Here is a 25794-nt window from a genome sequence, read left to right as displayed (position 1 = left end):
TCATACGGATTTGTCAGTTCGATCGCCAGAATTAAATCAAAATTAAGTCAAATCAGTGAAGTTACTATCATATTTGAAGCAAAAGTCAATGGCTTTATATATTTGTAGTAGTATCTTTAATGCCAATCGTACGTTCTCCCCTCTCTGACGAATAATGGTATGGCCCGGCCCATCTGTTCGCCTTGGCTCGGACTGATTGAAACAGATTGATGAGCCCGGCGAGGCGGAATGGCAACAACGCAAGGACTTAGAGGACTGCGCGAGCAAGTTTTGTCGGAAGTGTTTCATTGAACTTTTGAACTTCAAACCCCTTTCTAATGTGAGCAATCAACGTGACAGCATTCCTCCAGTCTGAAAATGTCCCGGGGATGTACAGTTTCTGTGGAAGAAGTCCAATCTTGGTGGGAAGTCCCCGCCATAGCCCACTTCTGCTCACTGTTCAGGGCAGCGTTCAACCTTCCCGACTTTGAAATCGAGGTAAACAATATTCTGTCTTCACGGAAGTGACACCACTCGCCCTCACTGAGGAAATTAAACGTTGTTTGTGTCAGCTATACCAACTACTAGTCTCCTTAGCAATGTTCTTTGAACTTCTACTCGTGAACGTTACGACTCCGCAACAACCTAGCTAACCGATTAGCAACGCTAAAACTTAGGTGTGAACCTTTTAATCGATTGTCAATAAAGGTCAATCGAGAGGCCAAATTGAGATTTGAGACCTAATAATAAGATTGTTGTTGTTACGTAGTGCTCTCTATAGTCATTCAAGGCTTTCATGTTCCCACTTTAATTGATATTCTAAAAGATCCGTCCACTCAGATATAGTTCATACTTAGTCCCACTTTGAATCTTAGTTTCGGGGTGATGATGTGCTTTACGATACAAGTGAAACTTTTTTAAATTCCACATAAGCGTGATAACGATCATACAGAACAAGTGTCTTCAGATAACGTTTCCTCCCTTTATTTGTCACATAAAGTTAAGTTCATGGCGTGGGTTTTGGAGTTTATTGTCTTGCGGTCGTGAGCCATCTGGCTTGGGGAGCGAGACGCAGATGCTTCTCGGGCATTGTTTGCTCCCCCCCGTTTAGGATTGAGTGAAAGAGTTGGATTCAACGTGTGCCTGCTAATACCGCTTTGAGAGCCAAAATACAATGAATTAATTCCGAAATGTGTACAGCCTGGCAACTATATCACATGGTCTCAACACACAGAAGCCCTTTTATTCATTGAAGGGTACATAATCATCGATCACTGCGTTATGAGTCAATCGAAAATTGATTGGCTTCAAATAAAATTTTACGGTCACCCCCCCATGACGCCTTTATTGCTCTTGTCAACTCAAATCAGAGCGAAAACGCCAAAAGCAATTACAAAAATAACTTCAAAGGTAGCGTTTTAGATCGGTTAAATAGTTGGTATACGGAACGTTTGTCGTTGCTTTAAACTCTTTGAAGGAATGCTCAGGTTCACCCTTCGTCCGTCGTTCGTCATAGTGACTCACTAAGCACAGTGTACTTACTGTACGTGTTTGCGCAATACGCTTGAAAGAGCTTCATCTTTTTTGTCGAAATTGAAAAAGTGTTCAAAGGTGATACTTTCTTTTCACATAATCAGCTGAGACTGAGACGCCCTTAAACAATGGTTGTATATCTTGTTTGCCATTTTAGCAGTGAATGCCACTGCACGGTGCCCGTTTATTTTACATTCTTAATTTGACCTCTGTAGTACTTTACCAGCAATCAGCTGTCTCAAAGTGCTCAACATAAAAGACATTAAAAGGACAACATTTTAATCATGCAATCATAGAAAACTAAATAAATACGCTTCCCCATGCATGTGTGGCTTGTCAAATTATGAACCTTTAGTGATAAACCAGCAAGCAGCACAGGCCACGTGCGTCAAAACCTGGTTTGAACTGGACTGTCACAAAAAAATAACAGATCCCGATTTTCTAACAGAGTAGTGAAGGTTGGCTAGTGTTTGCCACACCCGAATGTTGACATTTTTTTCTTCAGGGATGAATTGCAAAGATGTTCGCCAGACATTTGCCATCAGTATTAATGGTGCTGAACAGTTTTTCTGGTTGTAAACAAATGTCTTTGTGACAAGAAATACAGTACAACCTTTTAGAACTGTTTGCAAGCTTTTAGCAACTCTGACCCCAAAAAAAACATTCACTTGCGCAGTGTGTTCACACGACCTTAGTCTGCTCTCATGGAGGACCACATTAATGTAGATTTAAGGATTCTTTTTCAATGTAACAGGGTGACTAGATGAATAACTGCCAACAGTTTGACATGTATTATTTGCAGATTATTTATTTCTAAGATTATTTATTTCTAATAATTTATTAAGTGATTTGATGAATATATTTATCCTTACCCGTCAAATTTGAAATCTGTTAACTCTCTGTCTATAAAATTGAGGTTCCACTGTAAAAGGAAATTTGAGTTCTATCCAATGCCACGTCCCTGTAACAGGTGAAGCCGGTTTGGCAGCTGTCAACAGCAACACGCTCTACAATGAGTGTCATTTATCTCGACCTTGATATGGACAAGCCCAGTTGCGTGGTTTTAGTTGTAAAATCGTTTACATCAATCAACTCAACTTTTATAACAGCCACAGCTGCCAAGGCGCTGTTTATAGAATATAAAATAGAAATAATACAACATTTAAAAAAAAAACTTTTTATTGACACTTTGCATAGAGGAGTTCTATTTCCGCCATCCTCCCCTCCAATTGCCCATGTATGAAGTACAGATGTTTGTAACGTTGTGAGGTCAAAAGTACCTTGCATCATACAGATGTTGCCTTTACAGTGTGCATGATGTCGCTCACATTTGCTAGAAGCTATGTTTGAAATTACACCTTGTAGAGATCCAGCTGAAGTCAAGATTAATTTCCTCAATTAAAAACCAATTTCATTAAATAAATGGAACAGGAAGTTATTAGTTTTTATTGTCTTTCTTTTGTTTGAAGGATGGGTGGTGACCGCTCCGACTGCAATCCTATTATTATTATTTCATTCAGGTCACTTGTATAGTGACTTTTTTTTTTTTTTTCCTTTTGGTACTCGAGGCGTGCCACACTGCTTCCTCATTAACACCATCAGGAGCAACTGGGTCCTTCAATGTCTGTTCAAGGACACTTCAACATGGTCACAATGGCTGGGGACCAGTTCTTTCACCTCTGAGTTTGTAGATGTTGTCATTGGGGAAATGATGTCGGTCGTGCTTCCGCCTCATGATATGCGTGGATTTCTATTTTGACTCCAACATAATTGTTTTCTTTTCTTAGAGATGCTACATTTTAACTGTAAATATGTATATTCTTTCAGACTTCTTTCACTGCGTCATTCACAACTGCAGCCGCTGTTACAGTGACTGCGAAAATGATGCATTGTGGCCACCGTAGGGACGTCACAAGAAAAAGAGCATTGGCGTCTGTGTGTCAATTCACACCAGGTGTGGTGCGATGCGGATTGTATGTGCCGTGCCGTAAGGGTTCCACGAGGTTTCTATTTTCTTCGGATGCCGCATGCGTATTTTCATGAAGCTGAAGTAATTACACTATCCAGACAGGAAGTCAAGGGTCAGCATCCAAGGTAGATCGGTTATATTTAAAAATCAACAAGTTCTGCAAACTTGTCGGACATTTAAAAGACAAAGGAAAGGAGCTTGAAATAAACCAAACACAAAATAACTCTGAACACAGAACATATATACACTGGGTCGAAGAGCTAAAGATCCCCAAATGATGTCCATACAGAATATCAGTGTAAACAAAAGGGGTGGCTATTGTTTACAAGTAGCTCTCTATATACACTGTTATCAACTCATCAGTGTGAACCTCTGTGATCTTCTGGTGTTGTGGGTGCAGATTTGCTTACACGCATTACAAGACATCTCTTCCGCAGTCAGTGTGAACGAGGCGCTGGATATGTGATTGGATGCTGAAGTGGAACGTCAGCCTACATATGCAACATCTTTGCGCCTTATGCTGTGGAGTTGCGTTATGCATGTTGCAAATTATCGTTACACATTGCGAGAAGCACCACATATCCATTATCTCGTCTGTGTCAAGACTGTATAACGAAATCAAGACAGAAATAGAGGTTCCTTTTCCAGGAAATTTTGAGGAACCTGTATTATTTGTAACTGGAGGTTTCACTGTATTTGATATTTAATCTGATTGCGTTCTTCGAATCTGATGAACAAGACATCTTCATAGTCTGCCCACCTATTAACCTTTGCTACTTTGCTCATAATGGTAAATGATTGCTGTTCATTGAAATTCTTGCTACTGTAACAAATTGTGAGACAATGTAAGATGCCTTCCGCCATCCATCCAGCAGTTTGATATTTTGACATTGTGTAGGCTTGCCTCAAGTGCACCTCACTCCAAGTCCACTATTTGCATCCACTTGTTGGGCTCATAGCCACGAACAGAACCTCGACCCTATCCTATTCTCTATCCCTAACATGTTTTCCAATCACTAAGCCCCAGCCCCTGCCTGGCATTACCATGACTAAACCCCAGATGGTGGTTATTTCTTTCCCTTCCCCTTGAAAGGTGAAGGCTTCCCACTTTGACTGGGTGCAAGCTGCTGCTTCTGGGGAGTTTTTGTTGTTGTTTTTCCATGGAGTCCTCTGATTGTGTATATTTTGGTCCTATTAGGTTTGGTAAATAAGTGTGCAAGCTGCCTGTGAGTGTGTCTTTGTTTCTGTTGTCTACAAGGTAAATGGATTAGCCCCGGAGGGACAATAAAGCTTTAAGCGTTTCAGAAAATGCTTAGATGGGTGTTCTCAGTCACTTGGCAAATCCAAATTTTTTTACTGACAGGAAGCTGATACATTTCACTTTAGCACCATAGAGTCAAGACTGCTCCTGACCAAATTGGAGGCCCACCTCTCCATCCCAAATGTATCTTAGATACGAAAATGACCATAACACCGCGGGACATTTGACAACCTTTATTAATAGTAAACAATTAATTGCTTTGAAAACAATCGCTGAAATCTAGCACGGCTGCATTAGCACAAAGAGTTCTGTGCAAACCCCCCCCCCCCCCCCCCCCCCCCCCCCCCAATAAGATAATGCCCATTTAAACCGCAGTCTTTGCGATTACAATACCGCACTTTTGTCAAATCACGATCATAGTGCAAATACAATGAATCGTTTAGCCTTAATCCTTTGCGGTCTAGCAATGTGGTGACCATTGAGAATTTTGTGAGATTTCCTGAACTGCCATTTTTCAGGGCCAGCCCCCACCAACAAATACGTTTTAGCACGTCGGCTGCTTACCCCCGTCAACGAATACGCTTTGGTGGGCACAAAAGAATCGCAGACACCTCAAAGTTGTCTACATTAAACACTCAAACGACCGTATTCCCTTTACTTTGTCAAATGCCAGTGACACGAAGAACCCCCCTGCACAGCAATAGTTGCGTATTCTATTCTCAAGGCAATTCACTCACTTGCATCCTTCCCCCCCCCGCACCTACTGACACATCTCCAACTCAGCTTGTGTGATGACCTGTGAGTCACTAACCACTCGTACTCGTCTTTCCACATCAGGCTATTCATAAAGCCTAGGGGATCCGTTTCTCACAATGAGTACTCCTGAAAGATCAAGAAACAGTTTGCATGTCTTTTTAATACCCTCTCTTGTATGCAATGAAGTCGTGGGGGGCTTTGTAAAAGGCTGCAGCCTCCTCCCCCAGTTGTGAGTGACAAGTGAGGGCAGCAGTACATGCATCAGATGGGGGGAAGCAAGGGGGGCATATACACTAGGGTTTGTCTCAGCCAGCCCCATTGTCTTAGCTCCCCATGGTTCCTTCTCCCTGTCTCCAGTCTGGGCGCGACTTCCCTTCAACGTTGTAAAGGCACTTGTCTTTGGTACTGGTTGTAAAACAGAGATAAGAGGGAAGTCATGTGATGGGAGGTCTGGAAAACTTAACATAGACGTGAAATATACTTAGTTTACAGTACATAGGCATGTCTATGGACAGGTAATCAATTGGGCCATAAATTCTGACCATGTTTGCCCCTCAACTTAGATGGCGAGAGGGTCTCGGAACATAATACATATTCAAAATAATAGAGCCTTTATTAGTCCCACATTGGAGTAATTCGCATTGTTTTAGCAGCAATCGTGCATACCGGAAATAGAAAAATCGCAGGTCAAAGAAAGCATTTGTACAAGGAGAACACTGCGGAAATATTGTATGTGCATTAATTATCCAATTCAATCTATCAGCAACATTTTGTTTTGAGTATCAATTGTAAATATTGATGTTTGACGTCTGATCAGTCTAATTGAACGGACTTGTTTTCTTTACCACACACTTAAAACGTGCCATTACCTTTACGACTTCAGCACCACCTTGTCTTTGATACGGTTCTGGTACCACCTACAAAGCCAGGAAATTGTCAATTCTGCTTGAGCTGTTCAGGAAAAAGACAAGACACCTTTGACAGACCGTGTAAAAGGGGCTTATTACAGACCCCAATATTAACTCGTCATTCTCTGACTTAATGAGCAAAAGGTGTCCCACAGATTGATGGTCTCACCAACACCGTGCTTGTGCCAGAGGTGTGGAAGTGGCTTTGACAGATGTTTTAAAGATGACTAATCTGGCAATTTACCATTGTCAGGCTTGCATCAGTGTCTCAACAACTATGCAATAGAGATGATTCGTCACGCTTGATCAAGAAATGTTAAAACATTTTCCTGTGGTTTTTGTGATTGCGCATGCATGTTTGTCATGCATTTCCATGCGGGGGTGGAGGTTTCGTCAGGTGAGTAATCTTGCAGGAACCAGTGAATGGGCCGTGTTGGGGGAGAGAGAATCAAAGCATAGTAATAGAGGAGTCCATACTCAACAAGCAGGCATCCCTTCCCCCTTCCCGCCTTCGCACGCCAACTATTAGTGATGTGAACCCCGGTTGAGCTGTCAACAGCAGTGACATAGAAACTGTCTGCTATTAGGGTAGCCACTACTTCCACATCGCTACTTCTGCTGTCTTACAGGAAATCACTCCCATTAGATGTCAGAATTAATTGATTAATCGACAAATCAATTAATTCAAATATATTGCCTCATATTTTTATAATTGGGTAACCGTTTAGAGACTTAACTAAAAGATTGTCCAAATCTTGTGATTTCAGGCTCTCAAAGTTGATAATTGTCTGATTTTTCTAGTCTTTCATGAAAGCAAACTGATTTATCATTTATGTTTAATCAAAATAGGAATTTGCAATCATCTGCTTTTACTTGGGAAATCAATGATCAGAAATCCCTCTCGTGTGATGTTGCTTTACTGTTAAGTTTCTTTTTAAATCACAAAAACATACCAATAAACACAAATAATTGGGTAGCGAACAGTAATTGTGGAAACATGTTTTTTAATAAACTTAAATCCAAATAAAATTGAATTCAATTGAATATTCAATTGAGTATTCAATTCTCGAGCTCCCATAATAGTTTCAACATGAGAGCTGGAAGGAAAAACGTGGCTTGAAAGCTGGCCGTGTTCTATATATAGTTTTCAGTTTACACAGACGGCAATCATGACATTTTTACTTTCTCACCCTCTATCTGGCTGTATGTAGCTGTAAAACGAGTAGCATAGACAAGCAGATTAACCAACAGCAAGCAGGTTTAATATGTGACAGTGATCTCTTTATATCAAGCACTAATATGAATTTTATTTGTTAGCAACAGAGTTGTTTTTTGTAGTTTCTACTGTAATATTTTGCAATAGATTGCTATTTTTTTATTTTATTTTTTCTGTGTCCTAGGAATTGGAGAAAGCGCTCTCAGAACAGGACTTGAACTTCCTCGGGGATCTTATTGCTTGTCTACTGCAGGGATGTTACCAGCGCACTGACATTACGTATGTTAAGATTTAATCAAAATCATATTTATCGGTGAAATGATCTTAGACGTAGCCACTTCATATTTCTATTCATGCACGAGGTATTATGTATTGGTGTAAAAGCATGTGTGGTTATAAATGTTAGTTGTACTATGTTCATCTTGTTATCAATTGTCAATGATTTTACTGGTTCTTTTATCACAAACAAATTATTTAGGTTTCATTACCTGACATGTTTCGGCTATCACTTCCGCCTTCATCAGAGTGTCACTGGTGTGGTTGTGACGCGTCTTTATTAGCTGATGGATGAACTGCTGTCCGTTCACCCCTCCAAAATGCTGCTCCAGGTGGTAGAGAGCATGAAAGCTCCCAACGGTGCTCAGAAGGGTGTAGGGCAGGTAAAAAACAAAAACAACACAACACGGGGAGAGAAAAAAACAAGTAAACAAGAACACAGCGGAATGGTGACGTTGCCGCACGTGAGAGGGATTACAGAACGCATCAAAAGAGCCATGAAAAAATACAACGTAAACACACCCATCAAACCACACACAACACTCCGTCAGATACTGATTCACCCAAAGGACAGGATTCACCCGGAAAATAAATGCAACTCCATATACGAAATCCCATGCAAATCATGCAATAAATCATACATCGGGGAGACAGGAGAAACTTCATCACAAGAAAAACAGAATACAGGAAGGAGTGTGAGAAAGAGACAGCAACAAGACAAACAAGAGCAACAAAACAACAAGCAGAACAGGAACACTACAAGTCAGCCATTACCGACCACTGCAAAAGAGAAAATCACATCATGGACTGGGAAAAGGCCAGAGTCATCCGCACCGAAGAAAACAAACATCAGCGTTGGATCGGGGAGGCCATCGAGATCCGCAAGCGGGGCCCGAGGACCAACAGGGAGGAGGAAGCTTTCATGCTGTCTACCACCTGGAGCAGCATTTTGGAGGGGTGAATGGACAACAGAGGGCAAGACTCACCTGTCATATCTGACAGGAACCACGACTTCATCCATCAGCCGATAAAGACGCGTCACAACCACACCGGTGACACGCTGACGAAGGCGGAAGTGATAACCGAAACATGTCAGGTAATGAAACCTAAATAATTTGTTTGTGATAAAAGAACCAATAAAATAAGGTTATAAATGTTTCAAGGAAGCCAAAAACCAATTCCATATTTTAGTTATTTCTACCCATTTTAGGTTATTCATTGTTACATTATTTTTTAGGGTTGTTGTTTTATGTAACAAATGTGTCTACCTTGAAATAGAAAAAAAAAAAAAAAAAGATTCACAGTAACGAGTCGCCCCATGTTTTGACGCAACGTCTGATACAAAATTACATTATAATCTTACTGGATTTATAAACATAGCATCGATAAATTCTCAAGTATGGAAAGGTAATTATCGGAGAGTATCACTCCAACACAGTCAAGTTTTAATGCCCAGATGGTGTTTCTCTTACAAATATTGTCTACTCAAGATTGGGAAGAAATATAATGGTACCAACAGACAGATAAACAGAGAGGCAAGCATGAGCCAGTTTCTCCACCCAGGCAAGCAGCAACTGTAGGACAACCTGTTTTATTGGACAGGACAGGCGCTGGCATCCTGGGGCTGCCTGCTCACTGCTGGCCTTTCACAGAGCTGCCCTTTTCATCCACACGTGTTAAACGCTCTGCCGGAGCGGGGGAAGGTGGGAGGGAGGCTTTTGGCGAGAACAAGGGACAGAAAGGAAGAGCTAGATGGGGTTAGTGAGAAGGGGAGCCTACAGCTGTTTGAAAAGTGCACACTGCTCTTTCAAGATAAGCCTTTTTTCTCTGGTCCTCTTTCTCTATGTTGCAAAGATGCTCACCCCTGCCCCAAGGCCCTGTTCTTTTCTTCTGAGTTGGAACTAAAAGGTAGCGATTAATTGGGTATGCCTGAACCATAACATTTGTCAATCCAACTTGGAAAAAAAGAAAGGACATTTCAATCAACTTACCAGTTTTATTAAATTAGGCAGAGCAATGGTGCAAATTAGGCATGGGCAACTTGAATGATGCACCGTGCTGCAATTTTTCACTGTACTAAGGTCACACATTGGGACATTCATTTTCAAAAACCTTTTGATACTAATTGAAGGCATATTTTTCTTGAAAATATTCCAAATCCCAGTGTTTGAAAAGCCGGATAGCAACAATTATTATTTTTGAATATACATAAACACACCTTTTAGTTAACTAAGTATCAGTTCACATGATAAGCAGGATTTCATAAATGAACTGGTTAAAAAAAAGAGATTGGCTTGATGAACCGGTTAGTCACATGTTGTATCCTTCTTGAAGCTGGAAGGCTTTGGCAAAAACAAAATTCTTAGAGTGGCTTTGCTTGTGACTGTGTTTTGTTCAAAGCAAGGCATTATTGGATTGGTCTATGTAGAAATATGAAAGGCCTTATTGGTCACGGAGCCGATATTCCACATCAGTAGAGTTAGTACTTGCTGTGAAAAAAAGAATAAATCCCATACTCATCCTTAAGCACTTCAGTCCCCAGGCATTCAGCAGATATCTGGATGACATCATCAGCTACAGATGGGAGCTTGAAGAGGGGAAGCCCAACCCACTTCGGGAAGAGTCCTTTGAAAACTTGCCCCCTCGCACTCAGGTTGAACTGCTGCACCGTCTCTGCGATTATCGGCTGGATGCTGCTGATGTCCTTGACCTGCTGAAGGTAAAACCACAACATGTTTGTCATGTTTTCAAAGTTCTACGTATCATTTTCGCCCCCACAAATACCAGGGCTGTGGACTCGGACTCGGTCATTTTTGCCGGACTCGGTGCTGATTTTGACCGAGTCCACCGAGTCTGACAATAAAAAAAAAATATGTTCAATTTTATTTTCATCATGCTGCTGAGAATGCGTCCGGCCTCAAGGCAGCGACTCGGACACTAACAGCAATGCCAATCAGCCAAGTCAGCGTAGAGCGCCTGTTTTCCGGGCTCAAGTTTATCATGTCTGATCAGCGCGGCGCGATGAAGGCTGACTTGGTTGAGGAGATTTTGTTCCTAAGAACAAACTCAAGTCGTTGAATTGAAACTTGAAAGTATCTGTTTGTTGTATTTGTTTATATGTTTAATAAAGACAAAGCCATCACAAAACTGTTGTAATTATTTAGATTTTGATCTAAATTAGCCTTGAATAAAGACTAAGCAGTCACATGAATGAACAGAAAAAATGGACAGCCGCACTCGGACTCGGTGCAAAAATCCGACCGAGTCCACAGCCCTGACAAATACTACACTCAGGATTGTAAATTATATCCAATATTTTTACAATGGCAGGCACATGGAAAATGTTCCTTCTCAGTATTGTCTCTTACATGCATTTCATTATTATTATCATCCACTTCTGTAAAGGACTGCAAGACCAAATTATGTCCAGAATTGAGTGAATTAATGGTTTCCTTGGCTCCCATCAGGGTCTGGATGCAGACAGTCTGCGGGTAGAACCTCTTGGGCAAGATGGAAATGGAGCCCTCTACTGGTATTTTTATGGCACCCGTATGTACAAAGAAGAGATATTCATGAGAAAAGTGGAGAAAATCAGGTAAATGCCTCGCCGTAGTCTCCTTTTCCTTATGAAAATCAGGTCATTAGTTCATCCCTGTTGTAGTAATTTTAAATTCGTGTTAATTGATCATATTGGGACCTAGGCTTTTAAAGGATTCAATTCAATTGATGTGGTCTTCCTTACAGTGAAAATCCCGAGTTAACATTAACAGAGAAAAAGAAAAGAGGAAGACCACCAAAGAAAAAAAGAATGGAAGACTCTGAGCTAAGGTGATTTTTTTTAAAATTGTTTATTTCAATATAACAGGCAGAACTTGTACATCTGGTTGCATAAATTGCACAGGTGCCTTTGTCTAAAGGAAACTGCTGTTGATGGTTCCACAGCTGTCTATTGCCATGTGGCCATCAATTGCACAAGTTTTGTCAAGAGTCTGTGCAGTTGTAGAACATAAAAAAAATGAATTAAATAGAAATTGCAGGCAAATTACATGACCTGCTCAGAATAATATCTGATTATCTTTGGTGACTTTTTGAGGCACTTCTCAAAATAAATATTAATGTGACTGTATAATTTAAAGAAACAGATATCTAATTAAGTCTTAAAATGACACTGAGCAGCCACAACAACATTACCACCTGCGATTGTGCCTGTTCGAGGCTTATAATGCTCAATTTTAACAATGCAGTTTATTCTTGTTTGCAACAATGGGGATTCTCGTTAATAAGGCGTTGCCCTACCACCCAGCAGAGTCACAGTGAAAGGGATAAAAATTTAATAAAGAAAATGTTAGCACATAAATACTTTAAAATATATGTATACATCTTGTTTTTTGATGAGCAGGATGAACAGCAAGCAATCATTGATAAGTAAAAAGTTTATTTGTGCCATCTTAAATGACAACTTACTTGAGTATTGAGCACAAAAAACATCGCCTAGTCTCTTGTAAAAATATGACCAGCTAAGTGGGTCCTCATGCAAGGCGCATCTATGATTAGGTACCGTCGAGCGCTAAATTCCACAGCCATATTGGATGTGGCTCAGACAGGCTGGGTGTACCAAGCATGTGGTCCAAGCTGCTTCGATAATTGGTTTCTATTCTCACATCTTCCTCTTTTTACAATTTCAATGGTGACTTTGCTAGCCAATCAAATGCTGTCATCTTCGTCCATGGCTGTCAAACCAGGTATTGGCAGTTTTGGCTTTGTGGACAAGGGCCAAATCCTCCCGGAAAATTTAATCATTATCTCCAAATAGATCGTCAGCAGCAGGAAGTGCTCGAAAGTTTCTTGGTGATTAAAAACCACGGAGCAATAGAAACAAATAACATGGCTCTCCAGCTCAACGCTGGACTTAAAGCTGTTTTTCCAGTTATTTTTCAGACTCTGGGACCTTGATTCCCAAGTAAAATGCAAGATTGACTTTAATCTAAAAAGAGGTCTGTGTACCAACCAGTACTTTTTCTACTTAGCCTAGCCCAGACACTTCCGATGTTGTTTTTGTTTCAGGAGTGGCTTGCCACATGGAAGCTGTAGCTCATGTTATGTAAATGTCCGTATTTGACAAAGCAGCCTCATCCAGTCCTTATGAAGATCCCCCAGATTTATGAATCACTGTTGCGTGACAATCCTCTCACTTGCTGTGTCATATTTGTCTTTTTAGTGAGGCAGAAAGTGAAGAGGATACAGAAAATGGAATGGAAGATATAGCTCCTGCGAAAGGTGAAATATATATGTGCAGTACATTAACAGCGATCTATTTGTTGTTATTTTTTTGGAACCTCTTTTACCAACCGCCTTTGTGCTTTTGGCTTCCAGTAGGTTGTAAGCGAGGTACCTGGTCCCTTGTGTGCGAAACAGAAGAACAGTGGGTTAACTTGGCAGAAAGCATTAAGGATAAACCGTCTCCCCAAGACCGCCATCTCTACCGTGTCATCAGCCAGAATTTTCTGCCTGAGATACGCAGCATGATTGAACACAAGGTCAGATACCAAAGAATCAATACCATTTGTTTACTTAGCATTAGTGTTTCACAAGGTCTGTACTCTTAAGCATTCATATGACAATTCAATATTATCTGTATTTATGTTCATATTTACTAGTTTCACTCGCTGATCGTCATCGGCTCCAAGGTCCTGATTTTGTAAAGCCTTGTATTACAACCTTACAAGCACCACAATCAATGAACTCAAAAGCCTGCTGTGCAGTGCTTCAAGGTCTACTTAAGGCAAATAAAATGCCATCCAGTTATTCATTCAAACAGAATGCGACATACTGCATGACAGTGAGCTTACATACACAATTTAAAGCTACATACACCAGTCCTGTATTTTGCACCTGTCCATTCCCATCATACTATATGCAAGTACCACCAACTGCTGCCACAGAAAGTGAGCCTCGTTACACTGAGTTCAGAGATGAAAAATAATCTAGTTGTCAAGAGGTCCTTCATTTGCAATTGACGTACGTCCTCTTTGCTGTGCACTTGGCACATACTAAAAATGTTCTCGACTCATTATATAGGCTGGTCAAAAACATCGAAATGGAACACATGCTCAGGATTCTCTTCAGTGTGTCAAGATAACTGAAATCACATACTGAGTTCCAAGTATCATTTAATATTAACCAAAGAGAATATAATTCTTCAAATCTCTTGCATATTTTTCTGGTTCAATCAGCAGGCGATCCTATCAACTGCCCCAATTATTTCTAATTCTTTGTATTTGTGTAAAGAGATGTTGACTTATTTTCGTATTCTCTTTAATGTCAAGTCAGTATAGTACTGTTTCTAGATTTCTAGATTTTATTAGATAATGAAGGCTTTATGCTCCCTCCCTTATTTTCTTTCATGTCAAATCAGTACAGTACTGTTTTAGATTGTATTAGAATTTTGAAGAAGGCTTTAGTCTTTTTACTCCCATATCCATTAGTCACTTATCACTAAATTTAGCCACAGTGTTGCTCAGTCAGCTGCATTAAAGACACTTGCTGTTAAGGCTCACCATGGATGCAGTACCACTTCCTCTTTATTGAATATACTTTTTGGGTCTACGTTTGCACATGCATAACGTGTCTGTTAGTTGGAAGAGTGAGGGCGGTTCCACACATGCAAATTTGTCAAATACAGAGTCTTAGATTTTTTAATCCACCCCTCCATGTGTCTTGAGCTGCAGTCAACAGTCATGGACAGTGACAGCAGGCAGAGGCTCACCTTGAGGCAGGATGAAGCCTCTTGAATGACAGCTTTGTTGTGCTGCGAGATCCTCTCAGCCTAAGTGGTTACACTGGAGGTCATTTTGCTTGTGCTTCTTCAATAGATAAAACAGTCAATGCTGTTTGCGATAGTTTATTATGTTATGTCATGTGTGTTTTAAAATTACGGTATATCATATAGTAATTACATTGTATAAAATTTTATTAGGATTATTATGAATTGTGGCATTTCCCCCAATGCTTTACTTAAGAGGCAGCAATTCAACAGAGCAGACTTGATCAGTTCTGGAACAGCCGCTTTTGTTTTTGTGCTTGCTTCCTTTTTTTGGTCATGTACACCCCCACACATCCTTCATTGTCTTCCTCTCATGTTTTCACTCCCCCACCTGCTTATGTGCAGTTTTTAGATGTCTCTAAATGTACTTCATGAAAAGCCCCTACTTTGACTGGCTTGTGAGTTGACAGGTTTGTCTTAGTTCTCTGATGAAAATTGACAAGAGATGCACAGTGTCTCTCAATTTAGACAGACTTGTTAAGAACTTGACTTTGGCTTAGTTACTATGTACAGACTCACTTAGATGTCACTGGTTTTGATGGGTGTCACCAAATTATTACAGAAATAAATGGAACTTGTAGTAGTACTGTGGTAAAAACAAGTATATATCTATTTAAGCCTTAAGAAAATACTACTTGTTTGCTGTTACTTTTCTGCTAGTTGTGTGTATTTTTCAGTATAAAATCTAGGAGACAGGAGTCTACTCACTCTCTTTGTATGGAGGACACGGTTAGATATAGATACATTTTTGTCTGATACAGCTTGGCTGTCACCCCCAGGGAGATGTGAGGGAATGTTGGCATCTTAAGCGAGAAGGGGGAACTGGGGGAGGAAAAACCAAAGCCAGTGACCTCTCAATACTCGTGGCTCCTTCACCCAAACCCCCGGGGCCTCACAGTTATCTTTCTTGTGTGGTTGTCTGTTCGTCTTGAAGGCTCAATAACTTTTGTTGATTTTATTTCCTGGTATTTTCATGAGGCTATAGTACCAAATTAGGATTTTGGGGGTTTATCAGTCGGTTTGTGTAAACGATAACCTATTTGATCATAGAATGGAGCAATATCGCTCTTTAAATAACAGCATATGTTGGGTTTATGTTTTTTTTCATTTTATTTATTTAAAAGAGAACAGTGTTAGTTAACATTTCATGTAAGGATGCTGGATAATCTCGGTTGGCTAGTTTCAATTTGTCATCCCTTGGCAGGTTGTAATGTTGTAAGAGTACATTTGTATCGTTTAAATTGGGGGTGTCAAACAAATTTTTGTTGCAGGCCACATCGCTTCTTCCAAAGACTTCTGAACTTAAGTCTCATATTCATCTTTTGATCTGAAGCCCAAATGTCTTGAGTGTACAACAAAAACAAGTAGACCTTGCTGTTCCAATACTTTGTAACTTTAATCATAAATTCAACATCTAATACAATCTAAAAGCAGTCTTGAACGTTTAACTCTTGTTTCAGGAGCGCGAGCAGAAACAGAAGCTTGAGGATCCAACTCCATTCCGTGCATCACAGCGTTTCTCTGAAAAACACATGAGCCAAGAGGAGGCATGTGTGATTTTTCTCTACTGCAGCAGTAATGGAGTATACCTTGGTCATACTGTTGTCATTTTTCTGTGCATGCTGTCCACTTGTGAATAGAGCCGCTGTCTGTCAGTCTCTGATGATCGTGTTTCTTTCTACGCAGGATAATGTGGATGCCACAGTTGAGTTTGAGAAGAGAAATGATGAAGAGCTGGACAGGCAGGTCTTGCTGGCCGAACAGAGGCGAGAAGAAGAAAGGCTTCAGCAGGAACAACGACAGCGAGAGAAAATGGAGAAGATCAAAGCTGTGGAGGGTACGATGGTTGGAACACAGAAGGGGAGAAGCCAAAGCTATTGTCGATTTAAGAGTTTTCAGAACGACACTCATTCACTTGTGGACTCTCCACAATGAGTCATTTTAATGAACATAGATGCCAAACATGAATTTTAAGCAATGATTTCACAGTGTTTCGTCATAGACCTATCATCATCAATGAATAGGCCGCCATGGTGGAATTGTAACAAATAGATCAAGAGCACCCTTCAAGAAGGCTTCCACATGTAACTTTGAAGCTTGAAAAGCCGTCAAAGGATAGTACAGTACCATCGGCTCATTGTGATTTGAACAGGCAAAATTCATGATCCTACATGATCACTCTGCCTCTCTCCGTCATCTGTCAAGGGTTAATGACCTGATTGTGTTTGAGTTGAGCAGCTTTATTAATATATTATAGATGAACTGCTAGACTTGGGCTGTTCTGTGTGGATCACACATGTGGAATCCTCCCTCGAACATCTTTAATCCAAACGACGGGGAGCTTGGCTGGGCTGGGATGCCTTTCATGTTAAAAAAAAAGTGGCGATTCATGTGCTCTTTCTGCTCTGTATTTGATTCTGTTCCTTTTCCATCTGGGCTCCGTATAATCGGAGCCACTTCTTACGGCGATGGCCAAGGCATCTACCCTTTCTGCAGCCTCAATTTTCAGCATGTGACGTCAAGATGCGAAAGGCTAAATGTTATTTTTGTTCAGCTGGCATTATTTCTCTGATGTGACTGTTGGTTGTTCCTCTCTCTTTGTTACTCTCTTCCTGTTTCGCTCTCTCGGCCCTATGCTGATTGCACTTCTTGCCCTCTTCCTCTGTCTTTCTCTCTCGCGGCCTCTCTCTTTCTCTCACTCTCCTATGACATTCTCTTGGTCTTAGAACGGGCCAGGAGAAGGAAGATGCGAGAGGAAAAGGCTTACCTGTTGTCTGTAGGAAAAGACCTCCCACCAGAACTTCTGAATTTAGAGCCGGCTTCACCAGTTCTCAGAACACGGACTACTAAGGAATTGTATGAGGATTTTATGTTACAAATTATTCATTTGCATACAATTTGAATATTAATAACATGGAGTGTCAATGTGATGTCTTTCAGCTTTGACATGGAAGATGACTACACAGGTTTATACAAAGGTATGCATCCAGGGAATTTGCTTAGTGTCTGAACGATTGTCATCTCTGACCTCTACTCTCCCTTCCTAGTGCTGGAGGCCTTGAAGGCTCATAAAGATGCTTGGCCTTTCTTAGAACCAGTGGATGACTCCTATGCCCCCAATTACCATGACATAATACAGGTACAAAATCCCTATTGTGATCATTTGAATGTAGAATGTGTCAGTTCTTCAAAAAAAAAAATTTTTTTCTCTTTTATCGCAGACTCCCATGGACCTTTCCACTATTGAGAGGAAACTCAATGATGGAGAATATGTTGCAAAGGAGGAGTTTATTTCTGATGTGAAGCTCATATTTAAAAACTGTATTGAGTACAACGGAGAAGATAGTGGTAAATATGATTTTTTTTAATTCATTTACCCACACCATGCCAAGCAGTAAACCAGAGTTGGCTATGACAGCCCAAAAGAAAGAAACATACTCAATGTTGAAATGGGCTAGGTCCAGGGCAGTCTTGACAGTGATTAATGAAGAATGATTGAGCAGTGCTCAAATGCTCAGGAGGAGCTGAGCCCTGTAGTGCCAGAGAGACATTCCATTCCTAAACCCCCTTCTAGAGCTATTCATCCTTGGGGAATACTTTCCCTTGGGATGGGGGTGAGTGGGAGTGGTGATGGACCACGGTAGATGGGAGTTTATAGAAGGAGCAGGGGTCAACATATGCCCTCTGACCTATTGGAATGATCAGCATTGGCCTGAAAACAGTCTGTATGCAGGAGAATCTGTGATCTGTTGTGTATTTGTGTTTTCTTCATGCTTTTTTTGTGAGTCTAAATAAGATTTCTGCCCCCCCTCCCCAGAATACACTGTGATGGCACAGTCTCTCGAACGCTGTTTTAACCGGGCCCAATTAAAACACTTGCCATCAGAGGAGGGTGATACTGATGAAGAATTCTACATCAGCAAAGAAGACAAGGAGCGCAAGGAGAAAAAGCGAAATCGTAGCAGTAAACATCTGGGACCTGAAAGTCTAATCAAGGCGACTCAGGATGTTCAGCGTAAACGAAGTGTGCAGGGAGGCAAAGGCCAAATGCTGTTGGAGGACAAGGTCCTCAAGCCAGTTCGACCACTGACGCATTCTCATTGGGGCTTTCCTCCAAGCCAGCAACACCGACATGGCGACATCAAGGGCATGTACCATCCAGAACAACGGGTATATTTTGATCCGTATCAATGTTTGATGTTATTTCTTTCCAAAAACTGCCACTTAAATTTTCTTTTCATCCGGCCAGTTACATCGTCCTCATGGTCCGCACATGTATGCTCATAGAATGGGCATGGATCCCCGTTTTGCCTACCCAGGTCACATTCCAAGGCATGGAGGCCCTGGCTTGAATCGTATGCAGCACGACTTGAACATGCAGGTACAAAGTCCTTGCACACTTATGGTATATCATATTTATGTGGAAAATGTCAGGTCATCGCAGTATGTTGGTTCTTTTACATTAAAGCTTTTTTGAATATTAATGGTAAATCAAAATAAATTGGACAAAAAATAGGAAGAAGTGGAAATGAATGTAACTTTGGTTTTACTTTCAGCATCCTATGGGCCATAGGTATCCAATAGGCCCTGATGGTAACCAGCCTCTTCCCCAGCAGCAGCACCCCTATATGGGTCCAACACATGGCCCATCTCTGGGCCCCCGTCCAATGGCCCTTCAACTGAGACCTCCTCCTGAAGCCAGCATATACCCAGCCCATTACCGTCCAGAGAGCCACACGATGCACCCAATGGGGAACCAGTTGTCAGGACCTCAACAGCACAATTACACAGGCATGAGCTCTCCTGGTATGGTACGCTCTAACATGTGGACTAGTTTGAATCACCACTGTCCAGAGAGACCTAGTGGAATGCACATGCAAGAAGACCCTAGTTTGGTCAACCAGCACAACCTGAGTTATGGAGGAGTGCCACCTCCAGTGGGACATAAACCATGGCCGGAAGCTGCCGGATATCCCCATCCTCCTCTAAATTCACAATATCAAAAGTCTGCAGCAGTGGCCAGCCCCCCAGGCCCTGTGCAGCAACGCCCTCCCTTAACCCACTCGGACCCCTCCACCAAGATGCGGTTAGCCTCAATGTTGGAAAGTCCAGAAATGCTAGCTCTACAGCAGCTGTCTGCCTCTTCCAGACCTCCCGTTGGTTCCCCCCATCGCGACATGGGCCACCTTCAACAGTCCAAGCCCCCCTCAGGGGTTGGCAGCGTCCCAACTTGTCCCTCTCAGCAGCCTCCCCCAGCCCCTGAGGTTCAGCTGCTGCGTCCTGCTGGAGACAAAGGGCCAGACAGCCAGTCTTCCCCACAGACAGACATTCAGCCCAAAGGTAGATATGACCCAAGTTCTTTTTTTTTTTGGGGGGGGTTTGTTTATGCTGCTTCTTATAACCTGAAAACAATCTAATCTGGTATTTTACAGTAACGACTCGGAACATCTTTAGGTCATCAGCATTTGTCCATTCAATTGAAATTATTTCTCACAGTAAGAGCTAAATTGAGTATTCAAAAGCTCGATTGAATGCCTTGCGCTTTGCTTTGAGTACAAAATAACTGGCACGTCACCAGATATGTTTATTCAGATAGTCAACTCAAGAACTACGTATTACTAATGTAATTGTGTAATTTATTGCATTGTTAATCCAATATATATTTTTAGTACAAAAGTCTTTTACACAGTATACATGAACTGGAACTAAGGCAGTACTGTGCCAGTACATAGTAGCTTGAACGTGGGTTATATTAGAAAAACTAAATTGAGGTTTGGCAATTGCTGAGTGCTACTGTGCACATAGCTTTGCTTCTTTCTTACTTTTTAATATTGCATGTGAGAGAATTTGCAGTACACGTTGCTACCAAGAACAATAACAGGGTTGCACGGTATCTGACTGCATCAATGAATCAAGGGTGAAGTGATAAGGTAGTCCACAATGTAAGAAGAAAGCAATTATTGAAGTTCAATACAAATGTAAATTGTTAAATGTATTTTTAGACATATGATCTCTCACTTTGATTGCTCTGTACATAAAATTTATCAAATATGACCGATGGGATACATACTTTATGGTGATCATCTACTTCCGGTTGTGTTTATGTCCATTCCGTTTTTGTTGACAGGACCACCCGAAAACAGAGCGAGTATCAAAGACATTTCCAATGACCCTCCTTCATCAGAGAACACTGTTTCAGTTAACCAAGAGCACCCATCCATTCCAAACCCTACTCAACACCACAGTGGGCCAGCAGAGGGATTGCACAGCCCTCAACAACCTCAGGAAAATGCGTCTGGAGAAAAACTGAAGTCAGAGAGTGGAGCAGAGTGCCTTATGCAGGAAGTAGGTGGCCAACTTCAAAATAATGATCCCACTTCTGTGCCCTTGCACTTCCATGTTAGTAATAAGAATTCCAAGAATCCATATCCACTTACCACTGCTCAGCATGCACAGAGCAGTCCTCTCCAGAGCCCTGCACTTGTTCAGCAGCGTGCATCACCATCTTTGAATGCCACATCCGACTGCAACTCGCCACAACGGCATGAGCAGAATGTTCGAAAACAACACCAGCAACATCCAACCCAAGAAATTCTAAATAGGACAGCACCTCCCAACCACTGTCAGAACTCGCCTCCACAGATGACCCTGAATATGACACAACTGCAAGCTCCACATATCACGCAAAGCACTCAGAGCAGCTCTATACATAGCATTTCACATGGTGTCTTACAGAGAACTCAACCTGGACCCCCTCATCCAACCCCTCTCACCTCTCTGCCACCCAGCCACCCTCCTCCACATTTACCCTCTCAGCCAAGCCCAGCAGAGCATGGAGATCAAACACCGCGCGAACCTGCAAGTTGGCGAGACACCGAAGGTCCACATGCAATGAAATTTGACTTTTCTAATACTGCTTATAAACAACAGCAGGCGTTGAGTCCAAACCAGCACGGAACCCAAACGGTGGGCAGTAATCCAGGTGTGCAGGCAGAAAGAGTGCGAGCACCTCCTCACAATGCTGCCATGCCTCCTCATTCCCAAGAAAATGGAGACATGGGTCCATACACCATAGAGAACCCTCCACATCCACAGTATAGCCAGACGAGCATGACCAGGCATTCTTCACATCACCCTTATTACACGCAGAACCTCAACCCCCTCCAGAGTACCCAAGACCATTCCAGGTACCACCAGCAACAAAGAACTGTGTATTCAATTCACATGCCTGGCCCTCAGCATCTCCATGCCCACACCAACATGTACCCGCCACCGCCATTCCAGCAGGAACAGTATTACACCCGACCGCAGGCCCATAATTTTGTTAACAGTAGAGGTGCTTATCCTTCAGAGGGTTGGCAGCCATCTCATCAGCCCATGCTGCCTACAACCTACCTGCCCGCATCCAGTGCAAAAGGAAACAATCAGGCCAATGAGGGGTGTGTGTCACCAAAAGCTTCTGAGGGCTCCACTATAGTGACTTTGTTGTCCCCCGAAGCCGGGTCAGTCTCTGGAGGCTTGGAGGAGAGGAAATGGGAAAGCAGAAACAGTGGAAGTGATAGCCCAGCAAAACGCAGTCGCAAGGGGAACTTGGAGCAGCCTGAAAGTCCAAAAGAAATCCTGGACCTTGATAGTCACAACGCCGCCACTCGCCGTCACAGCAACCAGTCGCTCGCCTCCACTGCACACATTCCTCCTGGCTTTATGTATGACACCCGCACTGTGCACCCGCCAATGCATCCAGGCGGTGCGCCACCGTCCCACTGTGGAGTTGGGAATGGAGCCCTTTACCCTAGACCACCATACCAAGATGCAGGACGATTTAGTGTGCAGAGACCTCACCCACACCTGATGGAGGCTCTTCAGCGGCCCCAGCAGTTGCCTCTCTCCCCTGGTCAGATGCGCATGGCCATGTACCCTCACTCTGGTGGCCACTTTCAAAGTGTGATGATTCAGCAGAGAGGCTTGGCATCTGAAAATTTCCTGCACCCAGGGTAAAAAGATTTTCCTTTTCTCATAGCAAAAAAGCAAATCTCGAAAGGCAATTCTAGTTTTATCTGCGATAACCTTTGTCTTCGTCCCTAAAAAACCCTTGTTGTCATGCCATATTTTCGTGCATTTCGTGTGAGGCCGTTACCTCACTCACGAGTTTTAAATTTGATTCAGTAAGACTATCAAAATGAACACCATAAACCTGATAACTTGTTTTCATGCATCACAGGCAACACGTGATGACTGCACCGGGTGGATCAAGCACCAAGCAAGTAAGTGTGACATATCCCCTGTGAGTGTTGTGGTCCTCACATTACATTGTACTACAAATGGTTGTCCGAGTAGATCTTCCTTTTCATAATACTGTATAATATTGTCATCTATATGAATAAATATCATAAGGTGAGATTGAGCTTTTAATGAAGTGTATTTTCATTCAATTAAGTGGAGCTCAAAAGGAAAACGATTTTTTTTATAATCGACCACTGAGTTAGTCTCCCACATTTTTATGATGACAGTGATTCAGATGAGGACACCAAAAGGCACATTATAGTAGTGCTGCAACATTTACTTGAATCATACACAACTACATGTTTAACTTGATAAACCTTATTTGTTCCCTCACACTCTTCGCCCCCTCGCTCCCTCTTTCAGGTGTAATGAACTGAACCAAAAGAAAGACATACTGACCCACCTGACAGACTGCAGAGGGCATGATTTCCAGCTTGCAGTCTACAGCAACTTGTTCACTCTTGTTATCCTGGCTTTCAATTTTGGTTGGACTGAATAATCATAATACTAAATTCTACTGAGCCCTTGTGAACAAAAGCGTATAGATTACGGATCTTTAAAACTACCGTTGTTGGGAAACACAGCAGTTGTGGTCGTCTCACAACATTTTCCACTTTATTGCTTTTTACCATTGGTCTGCCCTGTCCACTGTGAACAATCAAAATATATACAGGGAGAGGGGCCAAGCCTTTTTATATTGTGCCATTATCTACTGACTCAAATTGTTAAAAAAAACTCAGGTACTGTAAAGGAAGAAGAGGGTACCGCGAGAGGCCTCTCTGACCAAGACAAATTACAGGTCCAGTTGTCTTGGTTTCTTTTTTTGAATGTACGAGTGAATGTTTCATCGATAAGCACACTCGCTGTGAATGAGAGTCAAAGATTCTGGATAAATAACCTAATTATTTGTACTCACTTAACCATTTCCACCCAGACACAGAATTTTGTGAACTAATCCTCAAGGAAATACACTATTACTATTAATAGCTCCTTCACTGGTGAGACCGTCTTGGGCAATTAAAGACAACGCTGCTTGTATCGGCTTGTACCTGACTCCATTATGCACTGTGGCTTTCTTCGACTAAATCTCCTGAAACTGAGTGGCCTTGGATAGTCTTTAGTTTGTTTTAGTAATCCTCATTTGTGTATATGTATAGGTACAACTCTATTAGCAAACCCTTTTTTGAGTCGTTTTATCTGTAATGAAGGGAATGATTTAATGTGTGACGTCCTGCCTGCTGTTAGAAGGTTGCAGCGTAAACACGGAACACGTCGTGTGATATTTAGTGTTTGATGTGAACTGCACAGTCTGGTTCTGCATTTGCTTCTGGAATTCACTTCTTCTTCTCAGGGATCACACTTTGTACGGGTATTTCTCGCTACTGATTTTCAAGAGTTGCATCTTAAACAAGTTTACATTTTTGGTAAGCTCCTCTTTTAAAGGAGGTCGTTTTGATTAAGTCACCTTGCATGAACTTGAACTGCTTATTCCACACTGGGCTTAATTTGATGTCATTGTGGATTTATTGGTTTGGGGATTATTAGATCTTTGATCAATTTTACCTCGAAGTTACCACTGTTTTTGTTTTATTGCGCAGTCTGTTTGGAAGTAAGTCAATCTACCTCAATGAGCGAATCTGGATTCCGCAGGGTCCTGTGAGTCCATCACTTTTACCAGTTGAGCTTATGTTAGCAGCATTAGCATCTTTAGTAAAAGTTGTGGTGTTGCTCCTTGATTTACAAAACACTGTATAACCCTGGCAAAATAAATTCTCATTGAATCATGCTAAATGACACCTTGACACCAACATTATGTACTCTACATGATGTTGATGCATTTGTTTGGCTTCCCAACTACACATTTTTGCTCAGTGCCAGGAGTAGAAGTTTGACATAGTATTGCAAGAATCCAACATTTATAGCAATAGCTGCCTACGTTTTATATCGTATGTTGTCGATGCAGGATTAAAAGTTAGGAGCTTCCAAGACGCATGACGTGGTACGCTATTGAAATTGTGAATTGTCTCACTGTAGTGGATCTAAGGGGGTGGGTACTTCGGGGTAGTGTCTTCAGTGCTGTTTTATCTTTAAAAAACTGTTTTTCATGGCTACAGTATGTGAAGTTGTGCGTGGTGGTATCTAAAGATCTACAAGTGTGTGTGTATATGTCTGAATGTATGCTTGTGTGTGTCTGTTGTGCAGAATTGATGCCAGTTATCAGTTAAGCATGTGTAAGTCCGTTGTCATTCATTAGTCAAAACCATTTAGATGTGAAATATATTTATTTGCTTTTTTTTCTTGTTAAATATAAATGTGCTGGCCATGTCTTTTTAAGTGTCAATCTGTAAGGAATTACCTAATTTTGAAGGGTGTTTACAGATTTTTTTTTTTTTTTTTTACTTGAATGTCAGATTGTTTGGGAAATGGACTGGTGTATTTTCTATACTGTACATTTCTTAGAAATAAATAATTTTCCTCAAATTGATGTGTGTTGACTGATTTGTCGAAATGTACTCACAACTAGTTGCTACCATGTGTAGATGAGACAAAATGCACTTGCAATAATGGCCTGACAATTCTCATTTATTTCAGTGAAATTGAATATTTTTCCATAGCAAAACCGATGTTTTCTCTTAATGCGTTTTATAGAACTGTGCACCCATTGGAAATTACAAGGCACGGCTCTGCGTATATTGCGTCTGATGAACTTTGAACGCAATTATACCATGTAATTTAACAGCATTGAACTTTGAACGGAATTATACCAAGTATTTTGTGTGTGTTATGCGT

The 25794-nt window shown here is 41.5% G+C and overlaps 1 protein-coding gene across 4 annotated transcripts; it reads left to right on the top strand.

The window, feature by feature from the left end:
* The first annotated feature begins 197 nt into the window (after positions 1-197).
* cecr2 (CECR2 histone acetyl-lysine reader) lies at positions 198-25485 on the top strand. Of its 4 annotated transcripts, none has more exons than XM_088379018.1 (19): positions 198-477; positions 7807-7901; positions 10434-10617; positions 11366-11493; positions 11643-11726; positions 13117-13175; positions 13275-13435; positions 16182-16268; positions 16408-16558; positions 17448-17577; positions 17662-17699; positions 17769-17860; positions 17943-18069; positions 18539-18891; positions 18971-19102; positions 19278-20061; positions 20849-22715; positions 22943-22985; positions 23368-25485. In XM_088379018.1, exons 1-19 carry the CDS (start codon positions 358-360, stop codon positions 23371-23373), a joined length of 4641 nt encoding a protein of 1546 aa, XP_088235144.1. In that variant the 5' UTR covers positions 198-357; the 3' UTR covers positions 23374-25485. The 4 variants fall into 4 exon arrangements, with proteins under 4 accessions (XP_088235144.1, XP_088235143.1, XP_088235146.1 ...); XM_088379017.1 differs by having other exon boundaries at positions 13272-13435; XM_088379020.1 differs by lacking the exon at positions 11643-11726.
* Positions 25486-25794: the final 309 nt, after the last annotated feature.

Source organism: Syngnathus floridae, chromosome 6 (assembly GCF_059516105.1).
Source record: "Syngnathus floridae isolate MCC-2025c chromosome 6, RoL_Sflo_1.0, whole genome shotgun sequence".
Classification (NCBI taxonomy): Eukaryota; Metazoa; Chordata; class Actinopteri; order Syngnathiformes; family Syngnathidae; genus Syngnathus; species Syngnathus floridae.
This window is presented reverse-complemented; position numbering and strand designations above follow the sequence as displayed.

What these genes read in the sequence shown, in the direction of transcription:
- cecr2 (XM_088379017.1), top strand. Translation starts at nt 358, where the DNA reads ATGTCCCGGGGATGTACAGTTTCTGTGGAAGAAGTCCAATCTTGGTGG. An exon ending in TTCCCGACTTTGAAATCGAG is followed by an intron (nt 478 to 7,806) that starts GTAAACAATATT and finishes TCTGTGTCCTAG; the next exon opens with GAATTGGAGAAAGCGCTCTC. An exon ending in AGAAAAGTGGAGAAAATCAG is followed by an intron (nt 11,494 to 11,642) that starts GTAAATGCCTCG and finishes TCTTCCTTACAG; the next exon opens with TGAAAATCCCGAGTTAACAT.